This window comes from Macaca nemestrina, chromosome 1, assembly GCF_043159975.1.
Source record: "Macaca nemestrina isolate mMacNem1 chromosome 1, mMacNem.hap1, whole genome shotgun sequence".
Classification (NCBI taxonomy): domain Eukaryota; kingdom Metazoa; phylum Chordata; class Mammalia; order Primates; family Cercopithecidae; genus Macaca; species Macaca nemestrina.
The window spans coordinates 168,947,553-168,967,198 of record NC_092125.1 but is presented as its reverse complement, the minus strand read 5'-3'; the positions used below and the strand labels follow the sequence as shown (position 1 = coordinate 168,967,198).

General features: G+C 41.8%; 1 protein-coding gene across 4 annotated transcripts in view; it reads left to right on the top strand.

Moving 5' to 3' along the window:
- Positions 1-17,642, top strand: part of LOC105498465 (cache domain containing 1) — a 226,780-nt gene extending 209,138 nt beyond the window's left edge. For all 4 annotated transcript variants that reach the window (XM_011770615.3, XM_071091954.1, XM_011770620.2 and 1 more), the window contains 7 exons: positions 54-140; positions 1,026-1,142; positions 2,597-2,748; positions 4,032-4,193; positions 5,707-5,784; positions 6,449-6,550; positions 15,654-17,642. In XM_011770615.3, the coding sequence (XP_011768917.1) occupies positions 54-140; positions 1,026-1,142; positions 2,597-2,748; positions 4,032-4,193; positions 5,707-5,784; positions 6,449-6,550; positions 15,654-15,892 (937 nt within the window). In that variant the 3' untranslated portion in view covers positions 15,893-17,642. The remainder of the gene's footprint in view (positions 1-53; positions 141-1,025; positions 1,143-2,596; positions 2,749-4,031; positions 4,194-5,706; positions 5,785-6,448; positions 6,551-15,653) is intronic.
- The last annotated feature ends 2,004 nt before the right edge of the window (positions 17,643-19,646 follow it).

Sequence of the window (19,646 nt, the reverse complement as noted above, 5' to 3'; positions counted from 1 at the left end):
ACATACAGTTTGCCATTGTCCTTCTGCATAGTAACTTTCTTTTTGCTCTTCAGAATGGAACAAAACGAATGTGAATGTCCTTGTGAGTGCCCTCTAGAGGTCAATGAGTGCACTGGCAACCTCACCAATGCAGAGAACCGGTAAAATAAATAATAATAATAATAATACATATGTAATACTGTGAGTCTCTTATAGATTTGTTTTGAGTTAGGGCATATAAAGATGATTCATTCTAATGATGGAACTGTTCAGTGAGCCAGAATTCAAGCTCAGTAGTGCCATAAAATGCTGTCTGTTTTGAGGTTTAAATTTAACTGCTGTAAAAGTATTCAGTGTATGTGCTACATACAAAAAAATGTGAGAATGTTTCAAGCATTTACTAAGTGTCTACCATGTGTTGAGTACTTTATGTATATTAAGTTACTTAGTGTTTTAATTAACCCTGTGATAAATATGCAAGTGTTTTTCACATACGTATGATGTGTTCACACATAATAACAGCATTATTTATTTATATCAGTGACAGATTTTAACACCAGGAAAATAAATTGTGATAAACCCCTTCTCTAGAAATTAAGAGTGTCAAGTATGTTTGTATTGTATGTGTATTTTTGTTTGTTGAGACATGGTCTCGCTCTGTTGCTTAGGATGGAGTGCAGTGGCGCAATCATGGCTCACTGCAACCTCTACCTCCAAAGCTCAAGCAATCCTCCCACCTTTCTATATCCCTTGTAGCTGGGACTATAGGCATGTGATTCCCAAGCCTGTCTAAATTTTGTTGTTGTAATAGTACTTTTTATAGAGACAAGGTCTCATCATGTTGCCTAGGCTATTTGTATTATTTCTTTTGTACATGAAGGTAAATAAATTGAAGCTCAGTGTTGTTAAGTAATTGATCCAAGGTTACACTAAGTGGCAAAGCCAGGATTCAAGCCCAAATCTGTCTGACTGCTTTAAGGACCAGGAGCATGAGTTTGGAATGTGGGCGGTGGTGTTCTTAACCTCCAGACTTACCTCCTGCACAGAAACCCAAGCTGCGAGGTCCACCAGGAGCCGGTGACATACACAGCTATTGACCCTGGCCTGCAAGATGCTCTTCACCAGTGTGTCAACAGCAGGTGCAGTCAGAGGCTGGAAAGCGGGTAAGCAGAATCTAGTAAAGAATAGAGGTTTTTGGCCGGGCGCGGTGGCTCAAGCCTGTAATCCCAGCACTTTGGGAGGCCGAGACGGGCGGATCACGAGGTCAGGAGATTGAGACCATCCTGGTTAACACGGTGAAACCCCGTCTCTACTAAAAAATACGAAAAACTAGCCGGCCGAGGTGGCGGACGCCTGTAGTCCCAGCTACTCGGGAGGCTGAGGCAGGAGAATGGCGTGAACCCGGGAGGCGGAGCTTACAGTGAGCTGAGATCCGGCCACTGCACTCCAGCCTGGGTGACAGCGCGAGACTCCGTCTCAAAAAAAAAAAAAAAAAAAAAAAAAGAATAGAGGTTTTCCAGCTAATTATTATTCCCACTCTTCCTGTTTTAAAAAGGTGTATCAGTTTTTCAGATCTGAAACTGATTTCCATAAGCCTTTATCCACCAGGTTAAATGTTGTCTCGTTCCCACTTATTATCCCTATTTTGCATGGGTACCATATGTTAGTGGCCTCATCTGTGAGTGGGAGTTTTTCTTGAAATAAAAGAAGAGTGGAGGACCATGGCATGAAGCAGCAGGGCAAGGGAGGAGGAACCTGTGAGGTCCAGAAGCAGAGCCCGGTGGTCAAGGCTCTAGGTGTGATATTTTGGAGATCATTTATTTTCCTTTCTTAGGAAACACATCTGCTTCATGATAGTTTTGGGAACTAAAAACTAGATGTTCCCCACTCTCCCCCAACTCCTCAGGTGGAATTAGGAGTTTGGGACTAGACATTATGGAAATAGTGGCTGTGGTAGACTAAGTGAAGGGAAGTTGGTTATTAGCTTATTGTAGCTGTAGGTTGCCATTTTATTAAACAGTGTTTCGATGAATAGCTTACTCTAATTTGGGTGTGTATTTTAGCAAAGGAATTGTGGCGTCAAACTGATTAATTTGGGATGTTATACAGTAGCCCCAAGTCAATTAGGTTTAGGAAACGCTGACACTGCATATATTCTCTTGAGACAGTCACAATGCATGTAATACACTAAAGGCTCTGAGAAATTGGCAGTGAGGAAACCTGTGGTAACTGGCCAAGTATTTCCAAACTTACTGGACTTTCTTTTTATTTTTTTAAATGACCCCACACTTGGGGGATGTTAGGCCAGAGTCTGACAAACATTGGGGTCATTTCTGTTTGGTCTTGTAAGATGATTTTGAATAGCCCTATGATGTGTGGATGTCATTGTTTAATTCACAGACAGCAGTTTTATTTCTCTTCTTTCCAAGCTGTTAAGAGGCGTAAAGCAGTTATTCCCCTGGCAGTCTATTGCTATTCTCATTTTATGAGGGAAGGAAACTAAAGCTTAAGAAATTCACAGCACTAGTAAGTAACGGAGATCCTGAGAACTGTCTGATGCCGACGCTTAAGTGCTGTCCCCTGTCTTATAGAAGGCTAAGTATTGTCTTTCTGGCAGGGACTGTTTTGGGGTGCTGGATTGTGAATGGTGCATGGTGGACAGTGATGGAAAGACTCACCTGGACAAATCCTACTGTGCTCCCCAGAAAGAATGCTTCGGGGGGATTGTGGGAGCCAAAAGTCCCTACGTTGATGACATGGGAGCAATAGGTATGTTTGTTGGATACCCCAACAATTTGATTCTTGAATATACAATTTCTTGCCTATATACTAGGACATCTTAAAATAATCCTCTCCCCAACTTCCCTGATTCCTTTGCTGGTAGTCTTTAGTTACAAAACCAAGGCAGATAATTACCTTCAGAAGTGGCTAAATATTCTGTGCAGAGAGAGTGAGTGGCCATCTGTCCTGCCAAATTTTGCAAGCCTGGAATTCCTTCCGATAAAGCTTGTTCTAAGAACTGTCAGGCCTGGTTTCTGCATGGCCGAACTCTGGAGTCTGTTTGGCTATGCACGCCAGCTGGCAGAAGCACAGGGCCATGTACGGAGTGACCACTGTATGTCTAGTGCCTGCTGAAACCTTCACTCACAACTTTTGCAAGGTGAAGTCTTATAGCTACAAATCAGTATTTGGGGCCTTGGAGTCAATAGAGTCAACAGAAGCCAGAGCTACCCAGTGTAGCTGGGACAACTTAGGATGAAGCACAGGGACACCATGGGGTGGAGAGCCCCCAGGATCAGTCTCCAAGATCTCAGAAATACTGCCAAGATTATATCGCTCACCTGAGATTATTTTCAGTCTTTCCAGAATTAGCACCTAATTCTTAGATGGCAGTAGAGTCAAATATTTAAATCCTTAGTTAATACCTTGATTTTTAACATCACTTACATCAGCCTGTATAGAAGAAAAGCTCATATGTGAGGAAGGATTTTGAGCTTGTATGTTACGACTGAACTAGGTGAGGGTGCATACGTGAAAGTGACTTGGCTCCGAGACATCACTTTATATGCTCACCTGCAGTTTCCTATCTGGAAAGCACAAATGGCCTTTTAAAGGAAACCCATAAGCTTCGAAACTTGGTCTGGTTAGCACATATTTATTGGACCTGGTGCCTTTTGTTTCAGTGGTTACTCTGTACTAGGTGACTTTTCCTCTTTTCCAAGAGTAACTCATACCCCAGGGAGCTAGGACTCTGTTGGTGTTGGGTGCTGCCTGTATAAGCAATTCTTCTGGTCTGCTCACTCTTCTCAGCAGTCCTTGCCATTTGTGCTGCTTCTCTGCCTAGGAACCAACACTGGAGAACAAGGAATTAAACGAAGCCTCTGCTCCCATGTTCCCATGCCTCGTGTTTGAGGAACTCAAAGCCTAACTAAGCATCTGTTTATCTTCCCCCAGCCCCCTTCCCACTCTATTCCTTCCCATCTCATCATCCTTACTTTCTTCCCTACTTGGGAAATCTTAACGAGGAACATCTTCTTGCTCTTTCACTGAAGGTGATGAGGTGATCACATTAAACATGATTAAAAGCGCCCCCGTGGGTCCTGTGGCTGGAGGGATCATGGGATGCATCATGGTCTTGGTCCTGGCGGTATACGCCTACCGCCACCAGATTCATCGCCGGAGCCATCAGCATATGTCTCCTCTTGCTGCCCAAGGTGAGCTCAAAATGAACCCCACAGGGGAAGCAGCAGCCAGGCTAGAAGGACAGTGGCTGGTTGTGTCAGCCTTTAAGGAATTGTCAGCACAGTGCTATATTTTCAGCTTCTGTGGAGTCATTTTGGAAGTCCCCAAAGCCTGCTTTCTTCTTCAGTGCCTAAACCCTACAAGCTCTATTTTGATCCCCAGAAAAATCCTTGGATCCTCTCCTTACCAGCATTAGCCCCCAGTGGCCTGCTTTTGCAATAAGCCAGCCAGGGGAGCTGGGATGCTGAGTGGGAAATTTTGTTTGTTAGATGTGCTGCCCTTGCCATTCCAAAAAGACAGACAAATCAAAGATACCCCAGATCACTAGTGGCAAGAGCATAATCTGTTCTATTGCAGCTGCCATTATGTAGTGTGAATAAACACACATTTGAATAATCATATCTCTTAAAACAGGATAAGTCGGCCAAATGCGGTAGCTCACGCCTGTAATCCCAACACTTTGGGAGGCCGAGGTGGGTGGATCATTTGAGTTCAGGAGTTCAAGACCAGCCTGGCCAACATGGTGAAACCCCGCCTCTACTAAAAATACAAAAATTAGCTGGGCATGGTGGCACACGCCCATAGTCTGAGCTACTTGGGAGGCTGAGGCAAGAGAATCGCTTGAACCCAGGAGATGGAAGCTACAGTGAGCCAAGATCACGCTACTGCATTCCATTCTGGGCGAAGAGTGAGACTCAGTCTGAGGGAGAAAAAAAAAAAAGTCATCGAAGCCAAGTACAAAATGATTCACCTATAATCATGGCCTCAATACCATGTGCAGTATCTATACTCTGTTTAAGTGCAGTATCTATACTCTGTTTGCAGGGAACAAAACTGTTTAATGGCCATCTCCATCCTTCCTAAAACCCCAGTCCCCAGGGAAGTGTTGACCTGACCTTTTTGGAGATGAAGTTAACTCATCTTCCTGGCCGCTTAGCTCACTCTAACAGCTGTAATGACAGGTTGTTGTTAAAACGTTTCACTATGGCCACAAGCCTGAAGGGGAATCATGGAGTAATGTTGCCTGATTTAGTAACAGGGATAATCACTATGTGCTTCCCTTGGTGAGATTCAGCTAGACTGAGGATGACCGTCGTCCAGTATTAGCTTTTGCCTGGCCTTTTGGAGGCTTTTGTTGCACCATTTTACCAACACAGTCAGTCATGTTTTCAATCCCTTTCCTTCTGTTTCAGTACTTTAGTAGAGGATTAAAGATTTGTTGGCCTCAATCAACTTCTTTTCTCCTCCTTTCTCAGAAGTCGATTTCAGATGTCTCTTGATTACTTGTTCTTCTTGTTTGGATTCCTGCTCCCTCCTCCTTTAAAAAAAAAAAAAATGGGGCATCAGTTCATTCCCTTCTAAGATGGGATTCATTCTTGATGGAATGCTGTCACCCAGCCATCAAACAAGCGCTCAGCAGGGTATTAAAGCGGGTGATTTTGTTTGATTAAATAGTCATGTTTCTCTCTTTTTAATGATGGGTAGAAATGTCAGTGCGTATGTCCAACCTGGAGAATGACAGAGATGAAAGGGACGACGACAGCCACGAAGACAGAGGCATCAGTGAGTATTCAGCTGCCTTGCTGCAGAATGTGTCAGCAGGAGGCTAATCCAGAATAAATATTCTTTCTTATATCCTTTTGGCTTGTATTAAAATTTAAGAAGCTTTGACACGGTGACTGGGTTTTTTTAGTTGTTTTTTTCCATCCTTTTTTGTTAGGAGTATGTGTAGGTCTTTGTTTTGTTTTAAAGAATCTCAAAAGATTTTATGATTTTTTTTTTTTTTGCATTAAGTGTGTTGGCCTAAAACAGCTAACCCTTTCCTTTATTTCTCTTGCTCTTTATTTCCCAACCATAGTATTTTAGAAAAGGAAGTTTCAGGGATGCATTTTTTTAAAAAATCCTTTAACTAGTACGTACAACTCAGGGAGGAAAAAAGAGCATTTTCTTTATCAAAAGAGATTTCCATTAGTCTTAAGACAGCCTGGCCTTTACCTACTAGACCACAGCTTCCTGATGCACATTGGAGATATGTCATTAAATTCCTCTCACTGCACCAGTTCTAAAATCAGCACCCCAATCCCCAGAATTGTTTAAAAAATGATTTATTCTGGCTTTCCAAAGAGAATTCTCCCAGCATGTAAATGAGCCCTCTCAGAGCAAATGTGCTTGAAACTACAGAGATACTGACATAAGAGTGACATTAACTGTCCTTGACTTCCCACAGTCAGCAACACTCGGTTTATAGCTGCGGTCATCGAACGACATGCACACAGTCCAGAAAGAAGGCGCCGCTACTGGGGTCGATCAGGAACAGAAAGTGATCATGGTAAGGTCTAGCTTCCTGCATTTGAAGACCCGAGGAACCTCGTGTACTCCTGTGGGATGATGCTCACACCCTATTTTAACATGATTTTCCAAAAAGACACACCCCAGCATGCCACCCTTATAAGAGCCCAAGGACAGTTTTGCTTATGTCTTGGCACTCCTCTGGGCACACAGATTGCTTTCAAGTTTTTCTCCATACAGAAGGATTCATATTGTCTAAATGGAGCCTGCTTGCCATCCCACTTGCTTTTCCATAAAATCAGCATCCTCTTAGGTCCCGCTCTCCAGTGTTGGCTGGCAAACAGCAGGATCTTTAAGAGCTTTTTTAGCCATGTCCCCTTGGGGCATGAGAAGAATCTGCGCTGTCCTCCAGCATTCTCTTGCCCTGACCTCTGGCATGGTCTGGGGAGCTCAGAGAAGCCTTCACCAAAGAAGCAAGAAGCAACATTTGCACTGAGCCTTGAGGGGGTGATTAAAGAAAAGGTAGGGGCAAAGAATATTAGAGGCCAAAGGACCAGTGTGTACAAAGTCATGGAGCTGTATAAGTGCCTATAAGATGCTCTGGAAGGGTCAAGGCCAAATTGTGAAGAGGTGCCGAGTGCTAGGTAACTGACAAAATCCACATGCTCTGCCAAAGACTTGGCCATCCCACATGGCTTCTCTCCTTCTCTGAGTCCATATTGCTCATTGTTGCAAAGAACAGCAGATGTATCCCAGTCTATAAGCATCACTGCCACGGTTCCACAAAAATACAACAGGCATGGGTAGTGTTTTTCCTGCCATTGTAAAATCTTTTTATTTTTTTAAGATAGCTGTTTAATTTTCCAGAAATCTGTATTTTCCTCCCAGAATCAAGTCCCTTTTTTTAATACATAAATAATGTACTTAAGCCTTTTTGACTTAGCTTTTTCCATACCTATCCTGGAAAAAAAAAAAAAAAAAGTCCTCCAACAGGGTGTTCCCTGTATCTATACTAAAAAATGCAGAAATAGATATTCCTCAAAGCAACCAACATCACCTTTTCCACTACAGCCAGGGCAAAGAAGAGCAGCTAAAGCTCTGTTTTATAAATTGGAGACTGTTAATTTGGGCTTTGAATGACATTATTCCCGCCAACTAAATAGAAACTTCGGGTTTCTATGGAGAACCACAGCAGAACTTCAATTTTTCAGTTTCTTTGACTTTTTTGCTTTTTTCCCTACAAACCTTTGAACCTGCATAAATTCCTGCTGCCAGGCAGTTCTGTGCCTTCTTGTTTGAATAATAAAACAGGTTTGAGGCTACTAAAGTTCAAGAGAAATAATTTCTTATTCAGCAGAAATACTGAATCCTTTTCTCTCTCTGAAATACAGAATCCTTTTTCTCTGTGTTCCTCAATAGGAATTGCATCAATACCAAATTAGGATTCTGAGTGATGTTTATGATGTTCCATTAGCCTCTCCCATTGTCTTAGTGAAATGGCATATGAAGCAACAGCTTAGATAAAAGGAAGGGTGCAATGTCCGTATCTGAACACTAAGGCATCCAGCTAAGGGCTTGGTTCCTTTCATTTTTCACCATAATTGGATCCCTGTTATCCCCAAGGAATGAAAAATAGTTTCTCATGCAGACAGAATGTAACACCAAAAGAAGGGGAAGGCATTGACACTCCCCATATTCCAAATGCCTCCTAAAATCAATAGAATTTAAATGCGTGTTGGCATCCCTTGAACCAGTACGTGGGTCACTAAAAATAGTGGCATTGAGTTAATGTCCCTGTGATGCCTAGAGGTGAAGCTATATACACCCATTAAACAAGGAAATCTAATTGTTTTGTCGGCACACTTGCTCATCTGTGTATGCTCTACTCTCCTATTTGGTGGATGTATTGGCATCTGCTATGCACAGTTATGCACTGCATAACAACACTTCGCATATACTACAGGGGTCCCATAAGATTATACTGGAGCTGAAAAATTCCTGTTGCCTAGTGACATCTTGATGATCCTGACCCTGTTTAGGCCTGGGCTAATGTGTGTGTTTGTGTCTTAGTTTTTTGGTGTGTGTGCTTTATTTTTTGAGACGGAGTCTCACTCTTGTTGCCCAAGCTGGAGCACAAAGGCGCGGCGATCTTGGCTCACTGTACTTCAAAACTATCATTCCTTACATATTGAGGATCTCGTTTGTGGTAAAAAAAAATTTTTTTTTTTGGTATTTTATCTGACATTTAATTATATTCGTGGATTTTCTTTGTTTTTTCTTCTTTTTTTTGGAGATGCTATGTCTTAGTTTTTAACCAAAAAGTTTAAAAAGTGAAACGTAAAAATTTTTAAACTAGAAAAAAAGCTTATAGAATAAGGATATAACGAAAGGAAATATTTTTGCACAGCTGTACCATGTGTCAGTATTTTAACCTGTTATTACAAAATGGTCAAAAAGTTTAAAAAGTTTAAAAGCTTCTAAAGCAAAAAAGTTATAGTAAGCAAAGGTTTATTATTGAAGACAGAAAAAAATGTTTAATAAATTTAGAGTAGCCTAAGTGTATATGGTGTTTATAAAGTCTACGGTAGTATACACTGATGTCCTGGGCCTTCACATTCACTCTACTCACTCACTGGCTCACACAGAGCAACTACCAATCCTGCAAGCCCCATTTATGGTAAGTGTTCTATACAGGTGTACCTTTTTTGTTTTTTGTTTTTTTGAGATGGAGTTTTGCTCTTGTTGCCCAGGCTGGAGTGCAATGGCACAATCTGGGCTCACCGCAACCTTCATCTCCTGGGTTCAAGCGATTCTCCTGCTTCAGCCTCCCGAGTAACTGGGATTACAGGCACGTGCCACCATGCCCAGCTAATTTTGTATTTTTGGAAGAGACTGGGTTTTTACGTGTTGGTCAGGCTGGTCTTGAACTCTCGACCTCAGGTGATCTGCCCACCTCACCCTCCCAAAGTGCTGGGATTACAGGCATGAGCCACTGCACCCGGCCACAGGTGTACCATTTTTAAAAATCTTTTATACTGTATTTTTCTGGTACCTCTTCTATGTTTAGATATGTAAATACCTATAGTATTACCTACAGTATTGTGTACAATTGTGTTGTGGTTGCCTACAGTATTCAGTGCAGTAACATGTGGCACAGGTTTGTAGCCTAGAAGAATAGGCTATGCCGTATAGCCGAGGTGTGTAGGAGGCTGTACCATCTAGGTTTGTGAAAGTACACTCTATGACATTTGTGCAGTGATGAAATTGCCTAAGGACACATTTCTCAGGATGTATCTCTGTCATTACACAAGGCATGGCTATACCCTAGTACACTGTGGAGGGGGCTACAGATGGGAGTTGGTACTTCCTCATGACAGCTTGGTGTAGAGGAAGAGCTTAGGAGATAGGGTAAAGCCAGTTCACTTTGAAGCCTACTTCTCCCCGTTTTTTTCCCACAAGCTGTTGAGACCTTAGTGAGCTACCTTAGACCTGAGTTTCCTAATACTTAAAAGTAGGATTAAAAATTCTTACTGCAGTCTGGGCAATATGGTGAGACCCTGTCTCTACAAAGTAAAAAAATTAGCCACGCATGGTGGTACATGCCTGTAGTCCCAGCTACTCAGGAGACTGAGGTAGGAAGATCACTTGAGCCCAGGAGGTTGAGGTTGCAGTGAGCCATGTTTGCACCCCTGCACTCTAGCCGAGAGCTATTTGAGCTCTTTAAGACAGAGCTGTCTCAAAAAACAAACAAACAAAAAAAAAAACCTGCTGGGTGGAGTTGCAATGAGGATGAAATGAAATGACATATGATAGGCACAGTGCTCAGGGTTGACCTCCCTACCTCTGTGCCTACCCTGCCCTGAAGGAATTTACAGTCTAGGAGGAAGCTATAAATGAATGCATGTATTAATATGCCTGATAAAAGATGGAATATGACAGCTTCCTTAAAAGAGTAGGACAAAGAAGGAAAGGGGCGAGAGTTCACTTTTATCTGCGAGTAAATTATGGGAGACCCCATGGAGGAACTGGCATTGACTGGCCCTTGAACTGGTAGGATCGTGGCGCCATGATTCTGTGCTCCCTGATCAGAGTATTTCCACATGAATCCTTGAGTGTGTTACACAAAAGGAAACTCAAGTCTGTGAATACATGACTGCACAACAGCCTAGGCTCTCATGGTATGGTTCAGAGTTGTGATCCTAGAATTGAATTAAAATTGAATGTTACCAAACTAAACTTAGGAACTTTAGGGTGTATTTTTATTTAGAAATATTTTACGTCGCCAACAGAATTTCGTTCTTCAAAAGAATCTAATTTTAATTGTTGTATGTTAAGAAAAACTACTCCAATTGAGAATGTTTTTTAAAAGTAGAATCATTTTGGTCCATAGTCTAAGACCACTTAGAATGACTGATTTTCAGCAGTGTTACCCTCATAAGTGGAGGTTAGAAACAATTACTACCTGTGTATGTTTTCAACTATCTATCTGCTTTGCCCATTTCTCTTAAAAATATCATGTTCTGTCCAATCATCTATTGGCTTATTTTTAAGTCAAAAAACACCTATATGTTATTTGTTCCTTGTGAATTTGTATTTTGGTTACTATCTCATCAGAAACTTTATGTAAGTGTATATTAGGCAACATTTTTTTCTTTGTAGAGGAAGATTCCCCCTAGTTCGTGGCAAATTCCAAAATACTTAAAAAGCAAATTCTGAACCTTAAAAACCTGGTCAAAAAATTTGTAGATGAACGTAAGACCATTTTCTAGAGGTGCACAGGTATTCTCCTGCAGTTACACTCTGTGGCCACGAGATGGTGAGTGCGTCCCCAGAGGGACGTCACACCCCTTATAATCAAACGAAGTTTCTTAGGAACTATCAAATAAATATATAAGCAGACTGTCAAAGAACAAAAACCTAATCTCAGCTCTTTTTTATAGATGCCTGACCTCCTTTTTAAAGCCCATTTCTCACTTGAGATTGTATTTGCAGACACTTTGCTACATAAGCCTTTGGACAGTAAAGAAATTTTTCCTTGGAAGTGTTTGCAAATATCCTTTGTGTTTCAAATAGTGCCTCTTCCTCCATGAGTCAGGGACTATGTCTGTCTTAATTCATCACCCTTCCCAGTGCTCAACAGAATTGCCTGGCACTGAGCAAACAATTAACTTGCTGAATAAGAAAATGTGTTTGTCTTTCTCCTGCTTCTCCACAACTTGCTATTCCCTTCTCCCCTGACCCCTTCAGGTTTCCATTAATTATTGAAATAAGAGGAAGTTACAGAGGGGTTGAGCAATGGTATCATAGTAAGGAAATTAACTGGAATGGCCATAGTATGAGAGTTTTACTCTGAAAGCACCTCTGTTGAGGTTCCTATCAGAAAGCAGTAGCAGAAGAGATGGGGGTGCCATCCTGAGATGAAGAGATGGGTGCCCTCCTGAGTTGCCTTGGAGACAGCTGCACCATCACTACCGTCCTGGATATGAATCCAGGACCTGTGACCAGCCAGGTTCAGAGTGTCACTGGATTCTGTTATAACCCCTGGATAGAGGCCACTGTATCCTAGAATGTCTTCATTATTAGATGAGACTAGTGAATGTCATACCAGGCAAAGCCATAGGTAACTACAAAATTCATTGATGCCATTGCTTTGGGAGTATAGTATACGTTGGTGGGGGGTGGGGCAGCAGTTGTTTTTAAGTTCCTGCTTTGTGTGAGTTATGTTAAATACTAGGGGTACAAAGATAAACAGGAACTCACTATTTAAGAAAGAATTTGCTAATAGATAGATAGCCTTATACTTTTATTATAATATGGCAAAATCTAAGAGATGTGCACAGAATGCATGTAAAATCACAGAAGGGGCACCAGCCCCCATGTGTGCTGGCAGGACTGGAGGTGGGTGGGGAAAATAGGTTGGGAAAGCTTCCCAGAGAAGACTTTCCAACTGAAGCATGAGGCACAATAGCAAGATGAGGGAAGGTGGGAGGGTGAGCCAAGCAGAAGGGCCACCATGAATCTAACACCTCGAATGCTAACATGAATTATCAGTTAGTGTGTGGGTGCTTGTAAATGAGCAGAGACGGGAAGCTGTCCAGGATGTGTTGGAATAATCACTGGGATTTTGCTAAAATCTTGTTTTCTACTTTAATTCTTTACATATATAGCATAAAGTGGTTTCAACATGCACAGCAGTTTGTGACTTAGGTTTTGCAGCCCAGCATCCGATCTGACACTCCAGACTTAGCACTGCTGAAGCTGAGAAACCTATTCTGGCTCCTGGTCTCTTAATCCTGGGTAAAGGCATCACTATTTGCTCAGTATCTGAACCTAGAAACCTCGACCTTTTCCAAGGATGTCAGCTCCCTGGCATCTTCACCAGGCAAGTCCATTCAGTTCACCAAATCCGGCCTACTGTACACTTGAAAAGTCCACACACTGCAACTGCCCTACTTCAGGTCTTTGCCATCTCCTCGAGGCCCATGCTCCAGCACCCTGTCCTCTGAGCCTCTGATCCCACCTTCCTTCTGTCCAGCCTCCCCCTTGCCCCCTGACCACTCCCACTGTCCAATTCTAGATCATAGCTTATAGCTTCAGCCAGCCTTCTTGACCTGGTCTTAGCCCGTCTGTCCAGTGCCATCTCCCACTGCCCCCACCCCCAGCCCCAAGCTTTCACCATTCCCAGAAGCCACCAGAGCCCTTCCAGCTGTTGTACCATTGCATGTACTTGGGCCCTGCTGGAAGTACCTTTACACCCCTGTCTTTACCTACTGAGTCTCGTTTCTCCCATCAGGGCTACCCAATTGTCGTCATCTCAAAGATCTAAGCCAAGTTCATTGGCTTTGGAGTTCCTTTTGTGTGCCTCTGTTTTAGCACATGGGTGTTTCCCCTTCTTGCCCATGGGCCTCTCAGGAGCTGAGGCCTCACCTTAGCCCTTTCCTGTCCAGCCTCTAGCCTGCCACCTGGCACCAAGAAGGCACTCAGTCATGGTGGACACATATGTCAGTGAATACTTCCTCTTCTGCCCTGAATTTGCAGATGACACTTCTGAGATTCTGGCTAGACATCTCCACATATGTGACCCACAGACTCTCAAAATCAAGCTGTGCATAAACAAAATTTGTCTTCTTTCCTGAGACTCAATCTGTGAGTTGTCCTTTCTTATCATTATAAGTTGAAGTTGTAGCCACCTTTCACTACTCCTCACCCCCACAGTCCCCTACATCTGATGACTTACCAATTTCTCTTGCCTCCACCACTGAGATAGCTTTTAAATCTGTCCAATCCCACTGCCCTAGTGTTCTCTATCCCTCATGTGGGCTGTTGAAATAACCTCCTAACTGCTCACTGTCTTTCCTTTGCCTTCATCTCCCAAACCACCATCCTCTAAACACAAATGATCATGCCATTTTTTGGCCTGCTCAGAATCTTGTGCGGTCTCTCCATTTGCTACTCTTCGGCATGGGCTTTATGATCTGACTCAACTTTCTGCCTCCCAGCTGCCCTACTCTCCAGCTACCTGCTAGCACTCATCCAAGCCATGTGGAACAGGGATGGCCTTTATATCCACACCTCTATGGCTGTGGTCATCCTGTTCCTTTCTTCATATCCACTTATCAAACTCCTACTCATCCACTTCAGTCCGACTAAAATATACATTCTCTGAAGATTCCTTATTCCCCTAGCCAGAATTAGATATTCCCTCTTCTGGATTTTAATTATACCTCAGTTATAGCACTTACCATTATCTGTGTAAGAGGAAGCTTTGCTTTGTGAGCATCTATCTCAAACTCAACTGTGAAGTCATTAAGGAAAGGTGACGTCTCTTATTCGTGTTTCCTCATCTCCCGCTCCAACTCCACAATGGTCTTCAATAAATGAATAATTGAATGACCAATGCTTCTATTTGTTTCATTTCTCAAACACTAGCTTTTGAGCTCCCTGTGCAGGGACCAGGCTTTCATCTTTGTATGTCTTCCAGTGCCCAACACAGTGACTTGTATTTTGTAGGTACACTGTAAATATTTGCTAAGTTGGACTGACAGCTATATAATTCTATCATTTGAGTAACGTTTCACTGAGGACAGAATTTTTGCACAGAGCATACAGTTTCAGGCACAAATGACTCCTGCTTGGCTGCATGCAAGAACGTCAGTTTTGCAGCCATGACTGTGACTAGCACTACCCACGGGTAAGTGCTGATTGATGCTAACTGTAGATGCAGTGGAAATATTAATGAGCTGTCACTTCTCAAAATGTTTAAAGGAGATTTTTGCAATATTTAAAAACATGTCAGGAACCTGAGAATGGAATCCTTTGATCAGCAAGGACATTTGCCTTTGAAACATGTATTACTTAGAATACCAAAAGAAATTAAATTTAAATGGGGGAGGTGGGGCAGTTAACACAGAGAATAGTTGATTCCACAGCTAGTTGCCGTGGGTATACGTGGAGTTAGTGTTTCATTAGGCACTAGAACTTTGGGCAAGTTCCTTAATGTCTCTGAACATCATTTTCCTGAATTGTAAAATGGATATTAAAATATATCGTCAATGGTGTGCAAGAACTGCCTGACACAAGTGCCTGCTACCGAGCAAGTACGCAGGTGATGGTGGTGGTTCTTTTTGTTCTATTGTGGTGTCACACTCAGGCATTTTGAAGCCCAGATTTCCCCACCAGCCCCAATGGATCTGAGGCCTGTTCAGATCTTCTTCTTGAGGCTGCCCTTTTTTTGGATTTCTTTAATAAAAAAGATCATCTTTATCTTAGGTAGAAGTGTAGAAAGGTAGGTCCCCAGTGGTGGCTAGCCATGGATGATGGGATGTAGGGTGATTTTCATTTTTGTGTTGCCGGTTTGGGGATTTGGGATGAGGGTTCTGGGTTTGTTTTTTTTTTCTCCTCCATACTTTCTCAGCTGTCTAAAGTGGTTATGTGTGTATTGTGTCATTGTTTTAAGGGAAAAAAGAGTTATCACTAAATCTCTTTAAAGATAAATTACTTTAGCATCTGCTGACAGTCTGCCAGTGTTTGCACCTATGTATTGCAAAGGCAGGAGTACCTCCCAGTGCCCTAGAAATTGCAAGTGAATCTTCTCTCTGCGTCTTGAAGCTCTCAGCTGTGTGTTTGTTTTGTTCTTTTTCTAGGTTACAGCACCATGAGCCCGCAGGAGGACAGTGAAAATCCTCCATGCAACAATGACCCGTTGTCAGCCGGGGTCGATGTGGGAAACCATGATGAGGACTTAGACCTGGACACCCCCCCTCAGACTGCTGCCCTACTAAGTCACAAGTTCCACCACTACCGGTCACACCACCCTACACTTCATCATAGCCACCACTTACAGGCGGCCGTGACGGTACACACTGTTGATGCAGAATGCTAACGATCTCCTCACCTCCACGCCAAGACGAGATCTGGGAGCTACCGAATGTTCTGGAAAGAAAAAGAATCAGCTTAAAACCCACAGCAAGAGACCTCCCTCGTGTTTGTACTTTGTGCAGAGTTGTTTGAGTCATTTCCTGCCTGATGACATGGTTAAAAACGAGAGAAACAACAACACAGTCACATTTGTGAAGACGTGAGGCTGGTTCTGAAATGGAGGGGAAATAAGCCTGATGAACGAACCTGCCATAACACTAATGGAAGGGAACAGAAGGCGAGCCTCCAAACACAGAGACGGAACCTGCAAGTGAAGCTGAGCCAGAGGAATGTTCCGAAGAGCCAGAAGCATTCAGCTCTCCTTAACTGGAAGAGAGAAAAATCTGCTTACCCAGAGACTGGAATGTGGCACATGCAGATACAAATGTGTGCATTGAAGATTTCACTTTGTTTCTTAGCGGTACCTGGATACCACAGTTGCTGTATGGAACTCATGCTCTAAACGATGCATCTCAAAATTTCTAAGTAAAGGATTATTTTTCTACTATTTATTGAACTTTCAAATATTCTCAAACTTTGGGGAAAAGGAAAGGAAACACAGGAGAAGCTTTCAGCAGTTGCCCCGAGCTATTTTGTGTGTAATGAAGTGATTCTTTGATTAAGGAGCTCTATTTCTTATTTAACTGATATCCCACTGCCCCACTCCACAAAATAGGAAAATGAAGAAATCTTTCCCTCTAACTTGTTTACATCATTTCCTGGAAACACATCTTTATTTGTAATGCAGTATTCTTTCTCTGTGTTTGACAGAGATGGGGAGGGGCAGAGGAATCTAAGAGGTTTTAAAAGAAATGTTTTGTTTCTTATGACTTGTTTCCACTCCTCGCACAATGCTAGTCTTAGGTTTCTACGAAACCTAATGTTAGAACCGCATCCTTTCAGCTAAGGGAGGGTTGGATTTATTTTCCTTGTTTTAGAGACTACAAATTTTTAAATGCCCCATTTCGACTAGAATACTGACATATAAGGGAAGAAGTTTTCTAAATTGTGAATGTCTGGTTCTTAATTAAAGATTCTTTTTTAAATATTACAGTTAAAAGCTGCTGCCAGTTATCCAAGACATTATCCACCAAACTGCTTTGTGATTTATACAGGGACTAATCAAATCTGGCTACTATAACATGGGGCATTGTAACTTTAAAGTAGTGTTTTAATTACAGTGATGTATTTTAGACTCACATTTTGTGATTCAAATATGTTATAAAGACATTCTTGCACCGTGGTAAAGAATGTGTGTGGTAAATCTCCGTTTATATGTAGTTGGAAAAAATTCACTGAATAATGTTTTAATGATAGGGTATTATGATACAGTGTAAAAAACAATTGGTTCTTCAGCAGTACGGAAAGTAAACTATATATGTGCTATCAGGAAACCCCTTCATACTGTGTATAAAATTGCAATCTAGTGAAATAAACTGTATGCAACAGACCACTTTAGTGGCTACAGTGATTGTTAATGTACCACTCCTTGTGCCTCTAGGCAAGTTACATTCACTTTGTAACCTAGCAGGTCAGTTGCCAAACTGAAAATAGACCTCTTTTCAATGCTACAGTCAACTTCTAGGGCTTCTTGACCATCTAGATCAAATATGCAAACAACTTAACAATGTAATGGGATAAAAATGTGTAGAACATAGCTCTCCCTTCCTGAGCGTCTGTATCCATGTCACTAATAATAAATGGTTCTTCTCTAACTGCTAAAAGGATTGAATTAGTTTCCTACCTTCCCAGAAATTAAACTTCCTCATAGGATACTAGTTCGTTTCCTAAAGTTGAGAAACTCTGTGTTAAGAAATTGATTGAGGAGGGAGAAGTGGAGTGGAAACTTGGTGGTTTCAAGAAAAGAATCACAAAACTTAGAGCTTAAAAATGAAATAGGTGCCATCTATACAAACACAATAACAAAATACATTTTGTATCTTTTGGGTTTTTTTGTTTGTTTTCATTTTTGAGATGGGATCTTGCTGTGTCACCCGGGCTGGAGTGCAGCGGCATGATCTCTCAGCTCACTGCAACCTCTGCCTCCTGGGTTCAAGTGATTCTCCTGCCTCAGCCTCCTGAGTAGCTGGGATTATAGGTACTTGCCACCAGGCTCGGCTAATTTTTGTATTTTTAATAGAGACTGGGTTTCGCCATGTTGGCCATGTTGGTCTCGATCTCCTGACCTCAAATGATCATCCACCTCGGCATCCCAAAGTGCTAGGATGAGCCACCGCGCCGAGCGCATTTTGTATCTTTTGTGATGAGAGTTTTTCCTATTCCAAACTTGAGGGGAAAGTAATTGAATGTTTATACCTAAACCAAAACATTGCTGAGTTTTAAAGATCCTGTGAAATATGACATACAGGTTGAAGTTTTGATCTTCTATAATTATCTTTTATCTAATCCAAGGGTTACATATAATGTCATTTAAACATTCGTTGTCATTGTTTAAATGGCAAAATATGTTTCCGGAGATTTTTTATCATGGTGCCAGTTAACAGTGTTTGTTAAACATGAGTCTTCCCTGAGATCCTGAAGGAGGTCCTACCAATATCTTTTCATTCATCAAAGCCTCCTGCTGCCGATAACCAATATTACTTATCAATGTTGATAAGTATCAAAACTAAGGAGATTCCAGGTCACTTTATATAGCTAGGGAAAAAATGTCCTATTGTAGCCCAAGGAAAACAGGGCTCAGGCTCATGCTAGTCCTCATGGCATATACAGTTCATCTGCTTTTCAGATAGGTTTATTTTAGAAATTTTGTAAACTATACTGTAGGGTATGTTTTTTCCTCCAGTTGATTGAATACTCATCTAAACCTCATTGATAATATATTTGAAAAACTTAGGCAATGTGAACTTGTTTTGCCTATCAGAGTGACTGGTATGTGGAAAGAAGTCCTGAAATACCACAAGTTCTTTTTCCCATGGCGATGGACTGCCCTAATGATTACATTTTTTTAAATGTATATCTGGCAGAATAATTATATTCTTAAAGCATGCCAGCCGGGTCCAGGTGCCATGTCTCTCACCTGTAATCCCAGCACTTTGGAAGGATGAAGTGGGTGGATCACATGGTCAGGAGTTTGAGACCAGCCTGGCCAGTATGATGAAACCCGGTCTCTGCTAAAAATACAAAAATTAACCAAGCATGGTGACAAACGCCTGTAGTCCCAGCTACTCCGGAGGGAGGATTGCTTGAGTCTAGGAGGTCCAGGCTATAGTGAGCTGAGATCACGCCACTGCACTCTAGTCTGAGCAACAAAGTGAGACCCTTTCTAAAAACAAAACAAACAAAAAACCCATACCAGCCAGGTCTCATCTATGTCCTTTTTGGTCTGTTTCAGAAGAGGAGGAGTAATGATTTTCCTGACTGAGATAGAATGCCATATTCAGGAATTTTTCCTAATGTTTTAGTTAAAAAGAATTTTAAGTTTCTGTATCTATTACTAGGCATTATAACTAGATATTTTTTAATAGTTAAGTACACACATTGAGATTGAGATTTTTCTAGATTTCCTCCATTCTCTCTCATCAGCCCTAAATTGCTCATTATGGCCTCTTCCTTCTCTTGTCCCGTAATTCAGTGTTTCTCATTTTTATTAATTATTGCTCCCTCCCCTTGAGGAAGAAATTTTAATTTAATTTAAATTCTCCCTAACAAGGGAAATTAAATACTAGAGGATAAGGTTTTCTTTGGATTGGGTTGCATTT